The sequence below is a fragment of the Calypte anna genome, chromosome 1, assembly GCF_003957555.1.
Source record: "Calypte anna isolate BGI_N300 chromosome 1, bCalAnn1_v1.p, whole genome shotgun sequence".
NCBI lineage: Eukaryota > Metazoa > Chordata > Aves > Apodiformes > Trochilidae > Calypte > Calypte anna.
In genome coordinates this window covers 71,725,022-71,746,312 of record NC_044244.1, presented here as the reverse complement: position 1 = coordinate 71,746,312, position 21,291 = coordinate 71,725,022, and the positions used below count along the sequence as shown (strand labels likewise).

Sequence of the window (21,291 nt, the reverse complement as noted above, 5' to 3'; positions counted from 1 at the left end):
AGTCCATAGGTGCAAATTAAAATTAATGCTTTTGGAAATATGGGAAAATGAAGGGAAACATCTTCTGTATGTGCTTCTTGTATTTATCTTAGGTTTGTAAAAATGAAGAGAAGAACCATTCCACAGAAGAACTTAGTAAATCTGAAATCCAGGAGGAGATGAAAAAGTCTAATAGTCTTCCTAGTTTGACACCTGGAATCAAAACAGCAGATAAAGACAAGCAACCCCGAGAAGGCTTTTTTCATTTTCTTGGAAGCTTATTTAATATTGCAACAAAATCATCTTCGATAGACTCTAAACCTTCTACCTTCCAAGATGAACCCAACAGATATGAAAAGGATTTACAGAACACTAATACCCTTCTGGAGACCATAAAGCCAAAGCGTCTAAAAATTGAAAAGCCTGTCTGTTCATCTAGAGTTAAAGAGGATTCTGCAAACAAAGATGGTGCCATCTTCAATAATATTGGGAAAGATACCTCACAGGATCTGCAAGGAGGCTGCAAAAGATCTGCAGATGCACATAAGTAAGTTTTATAATTTTGTATTAAGTAAGTTAATATATGTGTGTGTGTGTGTGTGCACAGAACTTGCCCCAACTAAATCCTTCTGACTGTATGACAGATAATTTGTTTCTAAGGGTGGCTGGAGTATCCCTGACTCAATTTTCACAAAACTCTAATTGCAACTACCTTTAATAAATGAGGAGAGGTCCACTGCAGCAAAATACGGATTTAAAGAAAGGTTTCTAGAAGTCTTCTGACTATGGATAGATCCAGCATAGGTCCAACTACATATTAGGAGAGGTTAAAGATGTGGCATTTAGAAATATGTTCAGTATTGTCTTACAAAAAAGAAAAAAAAGTTTAACGAGCTTATTTCCATCCATATGGTGGGCTAAATGAAGGTTTGAATGTTTGTCTGTCTTACATCTCACTAGTTCAGTGGTTTTATTTCTTCAAGCATTTCCTCATTTTCAAAATATTTTTCCTGGTTTATTTGACTTGGTGATTTCTACTTGTGCCTTTTGTTTCCCATTGTTCTTTGGGGGTAAAAATTTAAATGAATATAAAAGAAGGTAGTGTAAAGGTTACATGAAATATTCAATTAGTGTAAAAATGGAACATCCTTAGCAGTACTGTAATATTTCCAAAAACAATTTCCGAAGAAATGGTGCCAAGGGCGTCAGTGTGTGTTTAAGAGTAGAAAAATGAAAAGACTGGCTGTGGTCCACACCATATGTTCTGACATGTCAAGGTGTTATGTTGAATATTTGACTACATGTGGGCCAGTATAGCACAGGTTTGGAGTTATGTGTTTATGCACACGTGTGGTATGCATCTGGTTTTTAATAGGAGTGTAGAACATGGCCTTGTCAGCAAACAATTGATCTGTAACTAATGTTTACTCAGATTTTCAGTAATGCCCAGGTTGTTTATTTTGAAATGTAAGTCAAAAGAAGTGATTTGGGGTAACCAATATTTTATTGCAGTGGTCCTGCTTGTGTACAGAATGAGAAAATATACCTTTTTTTATTTATTTCTTTTAAGTTTATAAATTAGTTTGAGTTGCATTCAGTGTAATCATCTGTGACATGTGAAGTGTTTCATCTCCACATAGGAGGTCAGAGATTCCTCAAATACCTGCTTAATGAAATGAACTTCCACACTGTGGATGTCTCCAGCACCTTGTCCTTATTTATTATTCAGTAGACCAATGATTTGAGGCATCTGTCATTTACGTTTTTAATTCCCGATTGGGATATGAATAGGGGATGTGATACCTATTCAGGTGAACTTAAGACTGTACTTTTACCACCAGAATAGGGTGCTGCTTTTAATGATGGTTGTGTTCTCATGGTTAATCTGGCTTGATCTATGATGTGGTTGACTGGGTTTTAACACAGATTCTTATCGTAGCAGCACACATCTGACCTAGGCTTTTTCCAAATTTCATGTTGCAGCCTAGCACAGCCACTTCATCGATCAATATAGAAGAAAATTTCTCCTATGCTTAGTTGTTATCTTGAGAGGGCTGGGAGCATTATATTACTCAGCCTATTTCCTGAGCAACCTGTATTTCTTAAAGCTTGTTGAACAGGCTGGCTTGCTGCTCAGCCCCTTGTTGCTGTTTGCTGTGGTGCACACACTCTGTGAGCTGGCAGGTAAGTCACATGCTGCTGTGCCAGGGGCTGTGCAGAGATGTAAGAAGTCACTGCTCGCCTCAAAGACACCTTAGTCAAGGAAGGCAGACATTAATAGATCTTTTAACCTTCTGCTTTGTAAGTGGATCCATGGTCAGCCCTTATGAAGTCTTTTTCTTCCCCTCCCTAGCCCCACTCCCCTGACTGCTGCAGCAAGGAGCTGGTGCACAGCTTTCCTTCGAAGCAGAAACCTCTGACTGCTGCTGACTTTTCAAAGTGTACACGAGCTTGTTTGACTTTCCTGTTTTACTGATGCCTACGGGCTTGTGAATAGGAGTGGTGGAAAGTAACAGAATGTCCTAGGACTCATTTTTTTGGTGCTGTGCTCATTTTATACTGCTGTATTCGAGTAGATCTTGAACAGTAAGTTGTTAATGTGCAGGGCAGTGTGTAAGCGCAGGTAAAAGGGTCAAATAGTCACACACAGTCACCATTTGCCTCTTGTGAATTCTTCTACAGAACAAAGTGGATTAATAAATTTGACATTAATAAAAGCTTGCAGAGTTTGAAAGCTGTAGGTGTCAACTCCCTGAAGTGGCCTTGCTCTGTGGAAATAGTTTTGAGTTATTTTTACTTTGTTGAAATCAAAGTTGGCATTTTCAATTGACTGTATTTCAACATTGTCCTATATTGTTAGATATCCTGTGAAAATCAGTGTAGATTTTTCTCATTATAGTTTGTGTCTCGTGGCCAGACAAGCATATAAAAATGTGTTGCTGGTTTGGAGGTAGAGGTGAGTTGGTCTATATACAGAATGAAGGTTTTTCCATTGAAAGGGACTTTTTTTAAATAGGAGAAAAATTGTGGTGGGTTTTTTTTTGGTTTTTTTTCACGTATCTGTTGCAAAATTTGGCAAACGAAAGCAGTCATTTTCCTTTTAAACTCATTCTCCAAAGTACAATGTATGTTATGGTCTTTTTGGCTCAGGATATGAAACAGAGAATCCATCCAACTTTTGTGTATGTTTTTCTCTCCTGGCTGCACAATGTGAACTGTGTTTCTGAAGCAGTTAGTAAAGAGAAATTGCAACAGTACAGAAAAATTGCACATAAAGGATACCTCTTTGTTATGGAAGTGATTATGCCAGTTTTGTTCTCTTTTAGTTTATAAAAGTTTAAAGGCTGCAGAGCAGTTCTTGGTTTTGTGTTTTGTTTTTTTTCTCTTCAGTACTAGCAAGCTTCTATACCAATATTAACTAACTAGTTTTCATTTAGCATAGCTAAACTGTAAAAGTGCTGTTGATTGCTGAGGGCTGGAAGAAAATACTAACAAGCAGCTGGAAATGAGTGCTGCAAGCACAAGCAATGGGAGGAGAAAAAAGCACAAAGGAATAGGAAGGTCCATGCATACAGTGAAGGGAAGTGATGGCTTAAACGTGTTGTTTTGCTGCTCTGTTGAAGGCAGAGGCAGGTGAGGGTCCCAAAAGACAGGTGAGGTATGCTAGTGATCCATATAAATTCGAAGGTGCTGTTGATTCTGGTGATTGTTATGTTGAACTGCAATTTTAGCTTTTAATTTAGAGCCAAGTTGAAGCTGAGATCTTTAGAGATCTTTAAGACCCACTTCATTATTAATCTTACAATGGTTTCCTTTGTCATGAGGAACATTTAAATGAATTTGTTAACTCTAAACTACTGTTAAATATTAAATTAAAGGTTATCTGTGGTTAGGGAGGAGGTTGCAGTAAGTCAAAGAGGGACAGTTGTTAGATTGCATAATCCCCATGCGAGTTGCTTAAAAAATAAAACAAACAACCTTTCAGAACTAAAATACCTGCCAAATTGTCTCAGATGCATCTTCCAGGACAACTTAATGAATCCCGTATCCTTAAAGCAATATTTTGTGAAATACAAGGGAATCAGACTGCTCTGACCTGGAGACTGAGGTTAATTTTGCCCTCAGTGGGAGGCCTGGCATTTGGGAAAAGACTCAAGTTTCCAGGCCTTGAGCCAAGGAAAGTGGAATTCATGAGCTCAGTCTGTGGAGTACGTGTTAGTAAGGGACAAAACGTGTAGGTCACGTTATTCCTTCATTACCCTGGGTGGTTGGCTTTGAGGTACATTAAGGGCTTCTGCTCCTTTAATCCAGACTGTGGCAAGTGGTAAAGGAGGAGCATAGAGGACAAAACTGTGATAAATTTGGCAAATTCTCAAGGCAGCAGTTTCTGTGGACAGTAACATAATAATTGGAGCACCAAAGAATGGTGAGGAGAGTTGGGTTGGCTAAGTCTCCAGTTATTGCATCCCCTAGTCTTCCATTTGTCTGGGATGGCTGGAGATTGCCTTGCCATTGAGAAGTGAAGCAAGCAGTTAGGCTTGGGCTATTCTGTAAGAAGCTAATGATTAAGGGGTATGGTCAGTGCAGTATAAAACACAGTTTTAAGGTAATGCTTATTCAACCAAAAGTAGAAAAAAAATGCAAAGTAAGGTATTTGCTACTAAGCATAGGAAAAAAAAAATCTCTCACTTGGGAAAGGTTGCAGCCCTTGTGTAGAAAGTCCATGGTGGCAGAGAGGTATTTTTTCATACAAAAGTGGAAAGATCATGTTTGGTTTTAGCCTTTACATTTCTCCTTAGTGATTTTTAACAGCCAATCTTTAACTGATGAAATGAGCCCTAAAAGTAAAACCATGGATCAGAGAGGATGCACTGCACCTAATATTTTGCCACTGAAAGTCTACATGAGAGAGATCAAGGTTTCATAAAGTGGGAAACAAATATAAAACATGGGCTTGCCTCCATTATCTTTGTCTGGAAACAATTGTTTTAAAGGCACTTTGAAGAACACCAACAACTTGGCTTCAAAATTGAGGCTGTTAATAAAGTTCATGTTAGGATCAGAGATCAGAGTGCTTCTCTGTAATTGCCCCCCAGGACCTGTTTTACATACAGGACCTGAACATTTAAAACTGAAAGTGCATGTGTAGCATGGCATTGTCCACCCATCTTTGAAAGCATGTTTTGGGTGATGACAGTAAGAGGAAAACAAGAGCACTGTGTTGATTACTTCTATTATAATAATACCTACATAAAGATTCCCGTTGTGTGGACAAGTATATATAATTATATAGTAATATAAATCAGGGATGTCAGAGGTGGGAGAGACAGCTGCTTCCTTTTGTAGTAAGCAGTTGCCTTGGTGTGGTGGCTCTAAGAAACCCCAGTGCAGCTGTGGATCCTGGGTGGTCCTGCCAGCATGTGCCCTGCAAGCACTGCTGTTTGGATGTATATTTGGACATTTTTAGTCATTATTCCCTAATGCAATGTGCTACACAGACACTTGAAGCAGCACAAGGAGGAACGGAGAGCAGAGATATGCATCCTTAGGGTGGGCAGGAGGGGAGGGAGGAAGTGGATGTAGTAATTTGTCTTCTGATGGCTTTCTGTCTTTTGCCCTCAGAAACCAGTCAAGGATGTGCTGCATTATTCAGTTGCTGGTGCTCAGATGGACAGAGTCATTGCTGCTACTGCTTGAGAGGGGTACAGACTAAGTCATAGCTCCACCCTTTTAGAACAGCCAACTGTGCCCCAAAATTCATTTAGAAGTCTGTGCTTGGAAAGGATCTGGCTCATCCTGCCTCTCATTCTCTTGCTGAATTGTGGAGGGAGGACTCCAGCAGTGGGTATACCCAAACTTCCATGGAAGTATTTAATGTTAGGTTGCTCAAGAAAAGGATTTTCTTATTCTTAAAGCTTGTCTTCTGGATGCATCCACATGCATACCTTTATTTGAACAAGCTACCCTTTAAGTCTCCTCACAGACTTTCAAATTTTGAGGAGACCCCAAGTGTCTGTGGGTCAACTGAGACCTTGTCAAGGTAGGTGATGTGCTGAGATTTAGGGACCTATTCCAACAGTAGGGTGGGTGAATATTGAGGCTCTGCTGTTGAAGAATGCAGGCCCAGGCCTGCATGCCAGGGAAAAGTACCTGCCCAGGAATGGGACCTGAGCCAAAGGAAAGGCTCATGTTAGCACCAAAGCAAAGATTCCTGTGTTTCTGAAGGATGAAAGCTCCTTAATTCAAGTTAAGAGTAATTCATAACAGATGTATGATGCAAAATTGAGCTAAATTAATTAAGATGAAAATTAATTCACTGGTTTGTTTTTCCCACTGACGTTTTTTTAATAGGGCTGTTCAAGTGTGCAGTTTATTTGATGAATAGAGTCTTTTATGGTGTGATTTTGCAGTTAAGGAGTTACCTGCATTGTAATTGTTCAGGCCTCTTAGGCCTTTACTTCTCAATAAGGGCTTAAGCCTTGCACCCTCATCTTTACTCTGGTTGGGGTGGCAAGTAGCATCAGAAAGAGGGTATCATTTGGTTCCTGAGCTTTAAGCAGGCAGGTGGACTGCTAGAACATGTGCCACCTTTGGTTTTGGTTGCATCTTCAGAGAGCATGCAGCACCTATATGATGCCCATAGGCAGATCCCAGTATAATCTCCTGCTGATCAATATGCCTGCTGGTGTACATGGAGGGGAAGAGAAATCTCTGTTTCTGGCATCCCAAAGTCACTTAGATTTCCTCAAGCATCTAAAACTACACTTTTGCTTGAGAGAGTGGGGTGCTGTAGCTTTAATTCTTCGTTCTATTTGAGGAGAGGCCAAGAGGAGTGGCTTTCTTCAGCCTTAAGAGAACACTAATGGGAGACCTAGACTGGTGTCTACAGCTCTCATGGAGGCCTTAGAGAAGATGGAAGCAGGCTCCTCTGGGAGACATGCACAGTTAGGACAAGAGGCAACAGGAACAAAGGATATGAGGAAATACATTTTCACGAGGGAGATGGTCAAACCATGAGGTATGTGCACAGGTCTCCTATCCTGATGGCCTATCCTCAGAGGTGCTCAAAAGTGGTGGGATAAGGCTCCAAACACTGATTTGTTTGTCAGGGGTTGAATTGGCTGATGTCACACAGCCCTTTCCAGTCTATCTTACAGCCTTGTGACCATTGACAGGAAGCTGAACATGAGCCAACAGTGTGCCCAGGTAGCCAAGAATGGCATCCTGGTCAATGGCATCCTGGCCTGTGTCAGGAACAGTGTGGCCAGCAGGTCCAAGGAAGTGATTCTGCCCCTGTACTCAGCTCTGGTGAGGCCACACCTCGAGTACTGTGTCCAGTTCTGGGCCCCTCAGTTCAGGAAGGAGATCGAGGTCCTGGAGCAGGTCCAAAGGAGGGCAACCAGGCTGGTGAAAGAACTCAAGCACAGATCCTATGAGGAGAGGCTGAGGGAGCTGGGGGTGTTCAGTCTGAAGAAGAGGCAGCTCAGGGGAGACGTCATCACTCTCTACAGCTCCCTGAAAGGAGGGGGTAGCCAGGTGGGGGTTGGTCTCTTTTGCCAGACGACTTTCAACAAGACAAGAGGGCATGGTCTTAAGTTGTACCAGGGGAAGTTTAGGTTAGATATTAGAAAGAATTTCTTTACCGAGAGAGTGATCAAGCATTGGAATGGGCTGCCCAGGGAAGTAGTGGATTCTCCGTCCCTGGAGATATTTAAAAAGAGACTGGATGTGGCACTCAGTGCCATAGTCTAGCAACCGCAACAGTGGTTCAAGGGTTGGACTCGATGATCTCTGAGGTCCCTTCCAACCCAGCCAATTCTATGATTCTAAAGGCAAGGCTGTCTTTTAAAGGGTAGCTTTGTGCCATCCAGCTTACAAATACAGTTTGCTTTTCATTGGGATTCACAGCATCTTACAGTTTCTCCTTGCACATCAGGTTGAGGCAGCATTTGACAAACTGCTGCAGAGGCAACACAGGCCATGCTTGTCCTTGATCTCTGGAAGAGGCAGGTGAAAGGCATCTGAGCACCTGAATTATCTGAGTGACAGAGGGGTGAGGGATGGGGGAGCTGTCTGAGCTATGTGTGGTGTGGGTGGCCACGGAGGAGTGCATGGATACTTCCCACAGTTAATGGTGCAGAGAGCTGGGCTGCTGCTAGGAGCTGTGGAAAGACAGCAGCCAAGAGCTGAGATCGATGATTTGTGCTGATCTTGGTCTTGTGGCTGCTGATCTTCATCGTCAGCCTGGATCTGTGCTTTTTTCCCTCACATTCAAAAGAGCAGGGTTGCTTTCCCAGATGTGGAAGGTAACTAAGAAGTAACAGTGTGAATGGGCAAGGGGAAAGAAAAGTATTCTTTACAAGGTCACCTAGACTACATTTGCTTCTGTTGAAATTGTCATTTACTCTTTAATTGTCCTTTTGGAACATTAGCTTTGAAATTCCATACAGAATCAACAGTGTGCAAATCACTGTTCAACCAAACTTTTGACCTTTTTGAAATACACATTGTGAAGTGGCAGGACGCTGAATATTTCAAACTTCAGATTTAAATAATGAAGCTGTCCCCTCTGGCTAAAAAAACAATTTTCTTTCATCTAAGTTGTATATGGCAACTTTTCAGTTAGCCCACAGTGTCTTTTTTTTTTTTCTTTTTTTTTTTTCTTTTTTTTTTCTTTTTTTTTTTTTTTTTTTTTTTCTTTTTTTTTTTTTTTTTTCCAATAAGGCTTTTATTTTTACCACTTATGAAGATCTGAGATGAGTATAAACCAGCTGGCTGAGCAAGTTGGATTCTACCAGGAAGTTTTTCGAAGTGACTCCAAGACAATTGTTTCCAGACTAAGGACCTTAACACAATTTTTAAAAAGTTGTCATTTAAGTATGCAGTGGGAAAAAAGCTAAGTGAAAAAATTAAAATAAACAATAGCATAATTTTAAAATAGTTAGGGAGGAGTAAACAGGAACTACAAGAGAGATACTGATTTATATCAGTGGTTTTCAGACTATGGGCTGCAGATCTCTCTGCTCTGGGAGCTGCTTATGAGGGGTCTGTGAAAGGAGATTAGGGGAAACATGCACAAGTATGCTTGAAAAAGCGGGAGACTGCTTGACTGAGGAGAAAACATCTGGAAGAGTGAGGTATAAGGAAGAAATGGCCATTGCATATCTTGGGTGGGCCAAATGTTGCATGCTGCAGAAACAGGCCAGCCAGCAGTGTGCTTGTGCTTATGCACTGAGTGAGAGAGCCTGGAGTTCAGCAGTGGTGCTGGTTCTAAGGGCTTTCTAGCATAGACATTGCTGCACTGGGGATCTGAGGAGCTGTACCCATGTAGTGTTGTATCATGCTTTATGACCTTCCTCCATCTTTTTGAAAATAGTCCAATGCTTTCTGCACTGTTGTGTGATACAAATATGAAGATTGGAATGGTCACCATCTTGATGATGTACAGTTGGAAAAGATGCAGTGTTGTCTTCTGGATGCACTGACATGAGGCATCCAAGGTAGTAGGTTTCCTTCTGCTTCAGGGCCTCGGAGCCCCACAAGATTGTTTTAGAACTAGTGTCACTTTTATGGCAAGTTACACAAGGTGTCTGTCCTATGAGATGTTGGAAGATGTTCCCCTCTCCTCCTTGAGTTAGCCCCTCTTGAACTTTTTATTTCTCTTTCAGAACAGAAGAAACCTCTACAAGCATCTACTTCTGACAAATTTAATGTAACTCTTGTTGACATCCTCTCTTGTTGCTGTCAAACAGTCTTTTGTGAAATGGAATTAAGGCTTAATAGGGAATTGAATAACTTTCTGTGAAGAAGGGAAAGAAGGAATTTCTCAGTATTTGAAATATGTGACAGAATACACATGGGGTTCTTTGTATAATCAGATTTCATCAGTATCCCCATATGAGCTGATTTTTTTTCCCCATTTTTAAGGAAATGTCTGAATTGTCATATTCTTTTGGCAATCGGAAATGAATTGTGACTTTAAATGTCTATGAAAGAAGTCTCTAGTGACTCTCAAAAGAGTTCCTGTGACACAACCTGCTTCTAAATGTGTTTCATAAGACTTACAGCTGAATTGCTGCTGTCACATAGGAACATGGGTTTTCATTTTTTAAATATCTCATCATTGCATGCAAGTGTGTATGTTGAACACACCTTTAAGTGCTCTCAAAGTAAATGCATTAGACTAAGAGGTCTGTTGGCAAAGTTTTGATAATATGCTGAACAGCAAATTCTTTATCAAAGGTCAGAGATCCTGAGGTTGCCTTGTCTGTGAAAGGGAGATTCCTTTTTAAATAGCATCCACTGCAAAAACTTCCAGGGTTTGTCAGAGCACTAGTTCTTTCCACATGTTTACAGGTAACTTCTAATTTCTTCCCACTCTGTATAGGACAAAATATCAACAGCAGAGTGAAAGGTGCTTAGTAAAGGTTAATTGTCAAGACATATATTCAAAATAATACCTTGGTTGTGGTGGAAGGGAGTATTCAGTACCTTGCAATACCATTGCTGTGTGCACTCAGGTATCATTACAGTTTTCCTTTTCAAGAATCCATAAAAGTTTGTTTGGAGCATTGTTGCCCAGCTATATTCTGATTGTTTTCTTGAAATAAATTTTATCTGGATTCAGGATGTTTATAGACTGACTTATTTTTGAGGTTGGCCAAAGCATGGGGACAGCTGATGGATTTTATAGAAGGTTAATAGTGGTTATTTGAAACATTTTGATCCCATTATGACTTAACTGAAATGAGAAAGTCTACTCAGTAAGGTTAGTTCTGAATGAGAGCATGATCTCGACTTAGATTCTTAAGACTTATTTTTAATATGGCAGTGTCTGTTTGAGTGAATATAATGTACTATAGAACTCAACAAATCCTTTAGATTTTTTAGGATCTCTGGAACTTTAAGTAGTTTCTAATGTAGAATAAAGTTTTCTATGAGGAAGGGGAAAACAATGTCGTTTTTTTAAAGGAAAATAAAGAAAAAAAATGTGGATATTTCTGTGAAGAGGTGTGAATGTAGCTACCAGTGTTGCTAGCTCTGGAAACCAAACCAGTGGTATAGAAGACTAAATGTAGGCATCTATCTTAGCAAATGCTTGGGAGATAGACTGTTTTACATGACTTCCCTGTTTCCTCTGTAACTTAATAAATGTTGTTAATAAACCCCATAGCATTCATCAAGGATTACAATAAATGTAACCCAAAGACAAATTTAATTTTCATGTTCTCATAATGTCTTAAATTCCCTTGTGCAGATATTTTGGCATTAGCCTAAATATACCTGGCAATCTAAAATATTAAAATAAATGTGTGTTTATATCTCTGTGTGCACATACGATTTCGCCCTTAGTTCGCATATGCTATTTGCATGTCCAAACACTGCACAAGGAAGGAGTTTAGTTGTGATTTTAAACAGCAGTAAGTTCCCTCTTTGCAATAAAATTATCGAAGTATGAATTTGGTCCTCAGTAACCTTGATGGAAAAGGCATTCGCTTTTAGATGGGTAAATCCAGTCCATTTTTATATTCTGCTGTACCTGTTAAGAGAATGCATACTCAAAATCCATATGTGAAGTTATAATTATTCAGTTATATTCAAATTTACTTACTTTGTAGTTCAGTTTTCCTTAGCAAATTTTGCTCTATTTTTCACTTAAATTAGTTGTCCTCAGTTCTAGACCTGTAATAGCTTCTCAAAAATGTGAACTTATGTTAAGCTGCAAAGAGTTTTTTAAAGTGTTTATAAGATATTTTTTTTACCCATTGCAGTGATTTTAGATTAGAAATCCAAGTCTTTGCTAGCTCCTTTTTTTCAAGAGACTCTTCTGAAAAGAGTATGGCAGTTTTCCAGAAAGGGGAATGGCCACTTCCAGCTGCTGGGTTAGGTGATGTAGGGCTGGATTTGATAGGATTTTGAAAGGGTTTAGTCTTAGTTTAGCTGGGAGCAAAGGCAAAATGGAGTTTAAGCACAGTGTGAGCATCTGCTTTGTCCTAAGGTGAAGAAAGGAAAAGTTGACAGTCACATTCATGTTGTCAATTCCTGATTTTTGTGACAGTTCTTTAACCTACGAAAATAGGGAAGAAGGAGAGAAGCATGAGGAAGAAAGGGGAGTGTTTGTGATGTCTGATAGTTTTAAGATAGAAGGAAAACTGCTTCTTCAGAAGACTGAATGGGACAGGTTCTGAACTTATCCTCAGTTTAGGAGAAAGGGCAGCGAAGGGTTAATATTGTGGTTTGGGGTTTTTTTTTTCCCATGGTGATTATTTAATTTGTTAGTTTTTACATTCACTTTTTTGCTACTAAATTTAAGACTGATAAATAGCTAGATCTACCAATTCTTTGTCATGTTTCTAAACTTCTGATTTTAGTATTTCTTCCAGCATTCAAGCAGTCTTCATTCTTACCTGATCTCCATTCACTTTCCTTCCTTTCTGCCCTGTGGCTCAGAAAGCCTCGCCTATTGTATACTTTCCTTTCTTCATGTGTTTTGTTTCTCCTAGCCCTGTTCCTTAACAATTTGTTGAGAATTTGGGTTAAAAATTAAATTTCTATTCACTCCTTTAATCAGTATTCATACAGGGTTTTTTTTTCCAGTTTTAAAGTATTGTCCTTCTATAGTAAGGTATCATATCTTCACAAAAGTAGGCTTATTCCTGTCACTGCACTGCACTTTTAACTTGCAGTGGCATTTGTAAAAAGTAATTCCATTGCCTATTAGAAAGCAAAAGATGTAAGTTGTTAATAGCAACAACTACTTTTTGCCTGTAGATTAATTTGGCTTTTTCAGTAAAGGTAGTGTGTGTTTGATTTGTCACACAAATCCATTTTTAGGAATAGCAGAAAAAGCAGGAAGACCATCTTGCATGTAGTCTACTAATGCTAACAGGTGGAGGAAAATAGTATTGTACATCCTCTACAGTTTGTGTTGACATTTATTATCACAGTAGAAATTCAGATATTCTGTTTTATGCTGCTAACATATGATCATCCTTGTTACAGGCAGATACAACGGAAGCCAGAAGCACCTGCAGTTACTTATGCAACATACAGAGGTTCTGCAAGGATTAGGCAGCTACTGAGGAGTCAATCAGAAATTGCTGGGAAAGGAAAAGAAAGTACTGAGAACAAAATTGCTTCAACGGTAAAAGAAAATGGAGAGATCCAAACGACTGCCTTTCAAAAATCAGGAGACGTAATAAAAGAAAATGGAGAAAATGAGTATGAAGGTCGTGAGGACGGTGTTATAGTAAATTCGTCTGCATTTAAAATGAGAACAAAAAAGTCTGGTAAAGCTCAGCATTACTGGGGTGGAAGTAAACATGAAATAACTTCAAAGGCCATGACTTCATCTACTGAATCATCTCATGAAATAGACTTAAAACACGCACCTTCTTTAGCTGCAACAGAAGTTAAAAGGACATATTCCCTAGTTACACTATTGTCCTCTAGTAGTAGAAACAGTGAGATCCTAGTCAATTCCACTCCTCAAATTAACAGTTCCCTTAAAATGAGTTCTGCAAATGATCTGGTTGGAAAAAAAGACGGATTGCTAGGAGGTGCAGAAGCTCTGTTTCAGGCAGACCAAAATGCTACTTCTAACTTTGATAAAGGTAATCATTGTAGTTTAGCAGCTCGTAAGGAGTCCACACAGAAAATACAGGATGATTGTTTACATTTACCCAAACCAGCTAATGATGAACTACAGGTGAATAAGGCAGAATATTGCTGTAATCATCAAGCAGATAGTCACTTGGAGCTAACATTGTATGTCCAGCTTGTTCATTCCAGTACTACTGCAGATTGGAAGAAGAAAGAAGATTGGCACACAGGTAGTGCAAATAAAGGTAGTGATCCAAGAGAAAGTGACACACAGAAAATTGTGGCAGCTGTAGCAGGAGAGGAAAATCCACAGAACTTTGTTGCTACTGCTCTTTTACCTTCTAATGAACAAATACCCTCTTCACCTAGTATGGAATCCAGGGGCGGGACATGTATAGTTGCAGGTAATCTAGCTGCTTCAGTGACATCTTTTAAAAATGAAGAAGATATGGTCATGGGGACTTGTAATGAAGAACTGAGTGAGTTAGCAAAACCTAAGCATGTGCAAAATGATCACCAGTGTGTCCTTGTGGAGAATTCTAGGGACACTTCCACACTGCAAGCTGATTTAATTTGTCTAGAAATGGAGGGTGTGAAAACAATGAAGATTTCATCTGAGGTTGCAGTGGAGAACCTTGCCAATGTGTCGCCATGCATAAATGGGTATGAGAGTTTAAAATCTAACTTTGATGAACTGACAGCACCTCTCCCTGTTACTTATGAGTCTTCTTGTGAAACTGGAGACTCTTGCTCATCTTCTCTTTATCCTCATTTCAAGACTGCAAATGAAACTGTGGGGGAAAGAGACACCTCTTTACAAGATGGGAAAAAGACTGCCTTTTGTCCTGGTCTTGACTGTGAAAAGAGCAAATCTTTTGATCCTGTAGAGATGAGCCTTGTGGAAAGCTCAGTTCCTGTCTACAACTGTGGTCCTGTTTCCTTTGAAACTATCCAAGACGTTCCTGACAAGGCGTTAGTTGAACTCACAGAAGTTAATACAGCAAAGCCTGCATCTAGCCTCTTAATCAGCAATGACAGGACACATGATCATGCTCATGCTCTTGCTGCTTCTAAAATTGATAAGGCTGGTATGACCGAGGTTGCTTTTGTTAATTCTGAGTGTAAGGATTGCATTTCTGAACTTTGCTCTGATGTTTCTAAGTCACAAGAAAACATTCTGGAAGTTTCTGATGCTGCCTTGAGGGATGGAGAAAGACCTTTGACCAACCATTCTGCTTTCATCTGTGAAAAAGACCTTGATGAAGACATCATTTCTGAATCTACACCTATTTCTGAAGATAGCCATAGCAATTTTTCTTCCAAGAAGGCAAATGGTAGTAAGCCTAGGATATCATGCACAGTACTTGAATCTTCATGTGAGAACCAAGGAAAAATGCCTTCTCCTGCTACTAATTCTGAAAATGGCCAGACTGCTAGATGGTCTGCTGCTTCTGTACAAGACAGTGTTATTTTTCCAGCTGCTGAACGTAGGAGAGTAATCCCTGAGGAGAGAATGCCTGAGGTGTCACTTTGCTCAGGAGATCTGAGAGCTTCATGCCCTGATAGTTCTCTGGAACCTGAGCTTACTCCTTCTATGCTTGATTGCTCTGCTGCTGGACAACATGTTGAGGGTATTGGTATCCCCAGGCACTCTTCACCTACTCCGGGATGCAGAGAAGCCTCCAGCCTTTCTGTTTCTTCCTTGGAAACATTGGACATTGCTCAGGGGAGAAGCCATTCCTCCAGTTACGGAGCTGGTGATGGGGAAGAGGAGTCCTCCTCCACACAACAGGCTGACATCAGTGTCTTGGCAGAGGCAACGCTGTTACCCACCTGTCCTTTGAAGTCTCTGGAAATAGCATCTGAGACAGCCTGTACTGAAAATGTGTGCAGCAGTGCTGTGGGACAGGTGAATGTTGATAACTATGCTCCTGCTATCTTAGAAGCCTCTTCTGTGATGGATGATCAAACAGCTGCTGCACCTGCAAAATCAAATAAGCTCTGTTCTGAGGAAGTATGGGAAGATCCTGATGTGAAGGCACAAGGACATACTAAATTCCAAGATGCTGCTGTTTTGTTTAAAAAAGCTGAAGAAATAGTGGAATCGGTTTTACACTTGGCTATAGAAGAAATAATAGCAAAACAAGCCATTGGTGTTTGCCAGCTTTGTGGGAGCAAGGATAGTTTAGTAAATATGGATATTCAAAGCAATCAGAAAGCTGGAACTGCACAATTGGAAGCAGAAAAAATCCAATCAGCTGTTCAGTCATTAAAACCTTTTAAGGAGAGCAATGGAAGAAGCTTATCTTCATTTGCAGAAAATGAAACAGTAGATACAAATAATCAAGATGAAAAGATACTGTCTTGCATCCCTGATAAATTTGACCTACATAGTGCAATAGCACTAAAAGCAAAAGAAATAATTGATGAAGTCATTAACTCAGCCAAACAAAAACTGGCATCCAGTCAGTGGCAAGACAGTGAGAGTAAAAGGTCTTTTGAAGAAGTTGAGCCTAAACCTAATGTGGAAATTCCAAAGTTGTTAAAGCTGGATATGAAGTTACCTACTAAAGCACATAAACCAACAGAGAAGGTAGAACCTCAGAGTGTAGCAGACAACTGTGAAAAGGCAGATCACTCAGGTTCTCCATTACTTCCAGATAGTGTGGAAAATGGCATAGGTTGGCTCCAAAGAGGTGAAAAGATACCAAATAATGCATTTACATGTCAAACAAATGGATTTCTACCCACTGGTAGTTCAGCAAGTCCGGAATCAGATCTTATGATACCAGCAAAAGAGAGACACAGTAGAAAGGTGTGTGAACATCTGGCTGCAGCAGAGATGTGTGACAAAGCTGGAGCATCAGCAAGCAGTAGAGAATCTGATGGCTCTTTACATTTAGTAGATAGAGATGCTGCTGTGACTGATGAGATTCTTCTCTTACAGCAGTTAAAGGATTCGTGCAATAATATAAATAAAACAGAGGGCACATCACTGCCAGCTGTAGATGTTAATTTGCCATCTTTCGTGCCTGATGAGGACTGTATCGTCATGCAGAATGAATCCAAAGACAACAGCAGTCCTCAGGGGTCTTTGGAAAGCTGTGCGGAGGACAGTCCATATGAGCACTGCGGAAGAGAGGCTGCAGAAGAAGTACCTGCACAAGTAAAAGCAGCCTTAGAAGATTCAAATACAGTGGAGAGTAAAGAGGAACTAGCAGAAGGGGCAAGTGAGACAGCAGAGGTTAATCTTGGATTAAATGCACAGTTCATTGTACCTGAATTGTCTGTTACCGGGGAGGACAGTGAAGGGGAAAACTACTCCAACACAGTCTTTGCCGAAAATGATGAGAACCTGAAGCGGGTAGAAATGAAGGATCAAGACCTGAAGAGAAAGGATCAGCTTGAAGAAAATAGTTTGGACTGCAGCGATGACATGAAGGAATCAGCAAATCTTCTGGCCTTTTCTCCATTAATTGAACAGTGGGAAAACAGTTCTTTTACTGTCATTTACGAAGGTGCCCTTCAAACTGAGAACAAATCTGTCTCTACCAAGGATACGCAGACTGGTTTGCTTTCTCCTTCTGACTTGCCTTCAGATAATCGAGATCATCTAATGTGTGAAAGAGCAAAGAACGGGCATGAGCCAGCCTGTCTTTATGGGAAGGACAACAAGTTGAATGAAGCAACAGCTAGCTGTAGCTCAGAGTCATTTCTGAGTGTGGAGGCCAAGCGCTATAGAGTGTATCCTTTCTCTTTGTCTCCGATATACGAAGATGACAGCTCCCAGGAAGACGTACTTTCCACAGATGTGTCACCAGAGGGCCATCCCAGTGGAATATCTAAAGATAACACTGATAATGCTTCTGTGCTTTCCCTTCTTCAGTCAGTTTCTGAGCGCTTGCAGTTTACTAGTCAGTTCCGAGGAGAGGAAGAAGAGGAGGAGGAGGAAAAAGAGGAGGAGGACAGAATGGTAGACGAGGAGGAAGAGTCAACATATGAAGAAAATATGCTTGATGTTGAGAGAGAAGATGACTGCCTTTCCAGTCAGTGCAGGGGGAATTTAAAAACAACCCTTCAGTCTAATGACCAAAATAAATCTTTTTTTCCTGAACAAACACTTTTTCTTTCAAAAGAACAGCTTGACTCTAAGGAGCAACCAAAACTGTTTCCAGATGCAGCTTCTTCCAGTGAGACACCATGTGAGCCAATTTCACAGGAGGCTGATGCTGCTCCAAAGCATCCCTCCACAAGTGTGTACTACCAGTTTTGGAAATCTACCAGCAACTCCTCTGCTGAGAAAGGGAACAGATTTGGAAGTATTCTGCAGGAAATGTTGCAGCCAAAGATTCATTGGTCTCAAGACAACACCATGCCAAAACTGGGAGAACTGTCAGCGGTAAGATGTTGTGTCATATATAATAATCAAAGTGATTAGCCCCGACTGAAAATTGCTGGCTCCCTATTCTCCTTCCTCTCTCTTTAAGGTTAATTCTTTTATCATAAACAAAAGTAATTAGGCTGTTTAAGATAATATTTAAAAAAAAAAAAAAAACAACTTTCTGATAAAATAATTTGGAAAACATAAGGTTCTTGTTTCAGCACACAGATGAAATTGACATAATTGTAAAACACAGGATATGTGAACAGAAAATCAGATAGGAAAATAAGCATAATAGCAAGTCTGTATAACAGCAAAACACAGACTTGTCCAAGCTAAGGACATCTTAGATGAAGACTATAGAATTGCCTTTTGTGTGAAAATTGTTCCTTCATTTTTTCCACTTCTGGGATTAGCAGAGGTGTGTTGTCCAAGAAATATCTGCTTACTGGGCTATATTTATTCATTACTGAGTCTTGTGCAAGCTGCAACTCAGTTAGCAAGTAATAAAATCGTTTCCATAGATTAGCATTTAGTTTTTTTTAAAGCAATGGCAGATGAAGGCATGGAAACAGTTCCATTTCTTTTAAAACTGTAAGGGCTGAAGAGACCAACTATGTAACTGAAGGAGAAAGTCTTTCCATTATATTGAGAGTATTTCAGTCTTTGCTAGAGGTCTGCTTTGGGTCTTGCCACTGTTAAGTACGTGCTGTTTATGACTTGCTGCAAAAGGGTAATGCATTTCCCTAAGTTACAGGTTCCATAATAGTTGTTCCTTTCTATCACTTGCTGGTTTCTGCTCATTCATTCTGTTACAAACTTATCTGCACCAACTCTGAATGACAGTGAAATAAATCTTGGTTGTTCCTCCTAGTGACAGTGGCATACATTTATAGGGATAATGGACCCAGCGTTATCTGTCTATGCTTCGTGTTGCTTTTGCAGATGTTAATAGTTGTTTTCTATATCCTTTGAATTTCAGAACCTCATTGACAGGGCAAGTCTCAAATGCAATCCAAGACCAGGAAAGGTAAGCATAATTTGTATCACATGGGTCAGTGTGATACATGGAATAATTTGTTACAGTAAAGTTTTTGAACTGAAAGCAACACTTGCCTATGCTAATAATGAGATAACGTTATGAAAAATCCTGCCATTAGTATTTCTGTAATTCTGTCAGCAACTGCTGGTTTAGTTCAGTAGTGTTTCATAAAAGAAGAAAATGTGTAGCGTATCAGTTCAGCAGGCACAAAGTGAAATTGGTTTTATTCCAAGCAAAAAGTAACTGTCTACATTGTATGTTGGAATGGGCCTTCATTCATATGCATTGTATGTTGTTTCAGATTATCATTTATGATATTTATGGTGACAAAAGTAAACAAGAAGTTAATTCTGATATGCTAGATACCACGTCCTGGATCTTTCCCATTGGAGCATTACTTAGGATAATTAGAGGATGGTAAGAAATCCAGGTCATATTAAATGGAGTGTCTCCAAAATACTGTATATCTCTTTCTTTTGCATTTTCATTTCTTTTATTTATGACATGTCTGATCTACAAGAGTGTATTTTATTTCTTTATAACTGCACTAATTCCAATGAAAAAAACCATGAATTAAGGCTTCAAATACCGCAGTATATAATTTTTTTTTCTCCTGGGAACTAATTCAAGCTAAAATTTCCTAGTAGAAACACAAGTAAGGTTAGACTTCTTGCCTGAAGTGCTGAGACAGTACAGTAATAATCATGACTAGAAGCATGTGTATGCTGAAGAAAATGTTTCTTTTACAGCTACACTTCATTATACAGTAGGTATTGCAAAGGGACCATAGAATGAACTATCTCAGCTGCTGCTTATAATACAGGATTTGGAGGAATGTGAATGCAGAAGGATATACAAATTCCTTTAAAGCAGATTTTGTGAGTGTGTCTTAGTTTGCTTTGGGAAGCTGGGGCTGGGACCATGTCAGTTGTTGCATTAGAATTTAGGTAGTGTTGCTAAGAGTGAATGTTTCTGACTGTCAGCCATAGTGTCAATGCAGTTACACAGTTTTGAGGCAGCCTGGTTTGGTTTTGCATACATTTCTTTCACATCTGAAGTAGTACTGAATGACATTTTTAGTATGTATATGCTTTATGCCTTGCATAGTTTCGTCCCGAAAGGACCTGTTTTGATGTGTCAATTGATATATTTGCTCCAGTAAAATGAGGCTTTTTATTTGCATTGTGGTTTAGCTGTACTTCTACACAGTTTATATTTTAAATTATATTAGGCTGCATCCTGGAGGAGAACTGTGTATTTTACACTGAAGTAAAAGCACTGTATTTGCCTGAAGTAAATGTAACTACTGAGGAACAGCATTAAGAAGGGGCTGATAATTGGCTTGATAAGAAGAGCTCATTACTGAGCTTTCCATCAAATGTACTACATAGTCTTAAACTTATCAGCAACAACTCTCTTCGTGATATCATTATTACAGTTGGATTTTTTATGAGAAACCGAAGTTCCAGGGTCAGAAACATGTACTAGAAGAAGGAGAGACTGTGCTGGATCACCTTTGGGATCTTCCAGGCATGAAACGTCATCAAAGAAACCTCAGAGTTGGTTCAATCAAGCATGTGACAAAGGTACAGACTTTGCTAATAATATACTCACATACATAATTAATTTCTGTTGGTTTTATTAATGGACAGTGTTTGTATGCTGAGTTTCTGATTTTATTTAGACTTGCTTTGAATTGCAGTTGCTCTCTCTACAGCTTTGTGCCATTTGTAGTATTTCCATGTGGACAAGTGGTACACCTACAGCATCTGGCTCAGCATACAGCCAGAAGTTGAAAAAAGGCATTTTGTTGAAAAGATAGGAATCAAATGCCTAAAACTAAATACAATGCATCCATTGTTGTTCAGTGAATGAGGAATATATTTACCAGGTCTTGTGATTTAAGTCTTAGTGGTCTTGTTGTTTAGCATAGCATTTGAGCTATTCACAGAGCAGTGGCCATTTACTGTGCACGAATTATCATTGGCATCACAATGCAAAAGTTTTTCAGAAAAAGTGTTTCTCTGCTGGTATAGAGATCATTTTAAAATTAATAACCTTGTCATCAGTCAAGGGGCATAATGTCATAACAGAAATACTTTTTCATTCTCTTGAAGACTGAATGATAAATTAATAAATAAATTCAAAAGAGGCTAGCTGAGGATGTGAATGATGAAGTTAACATTTATTTGAGCTAAACAAATTAAAAGCATTTGTCAAATACAGAACGTGACTATTGGTCAATAATGTGGAAGGTTGCTAACTAATTAAAGAAATGCTACAACAT

General features: G+C 39.5%; 1 protein-coding gene across 1 annotated transcript in view; it reads left to right on the top strand.

The window, feature by feature from the left end:
- The window catches only part of CRYBG3 (crystallin beta-gamma domain containing 3), a 92,396-nt gene that overhangs the window by 27,429 nt on the left and 43,676 nt on the right, over positions 1–21,291 (top strand). Inside the window, exons 3-7 of the mRNA XM_030457784.1 lie at positions 93–526; positions 12,982–17,980; positions 18,945–18,992; positions 19,306–19,421; positions 20,443–20,590. Of these exons, the coding sequence (XP_030313644.1) occupies positions 93–526; positions 12,982–17,980; positions 18,945–18,992; positions 19,306–19,421; positions 20,443–20,590 (5,745 nt within the window). The remainder of the gene's footprint in view (positions 1–92; positions 527–12,981; positions 17,981–18,944; positions 18,993–19,305; positions 19,422–20,442; positions 20,591–21,291) is intronic.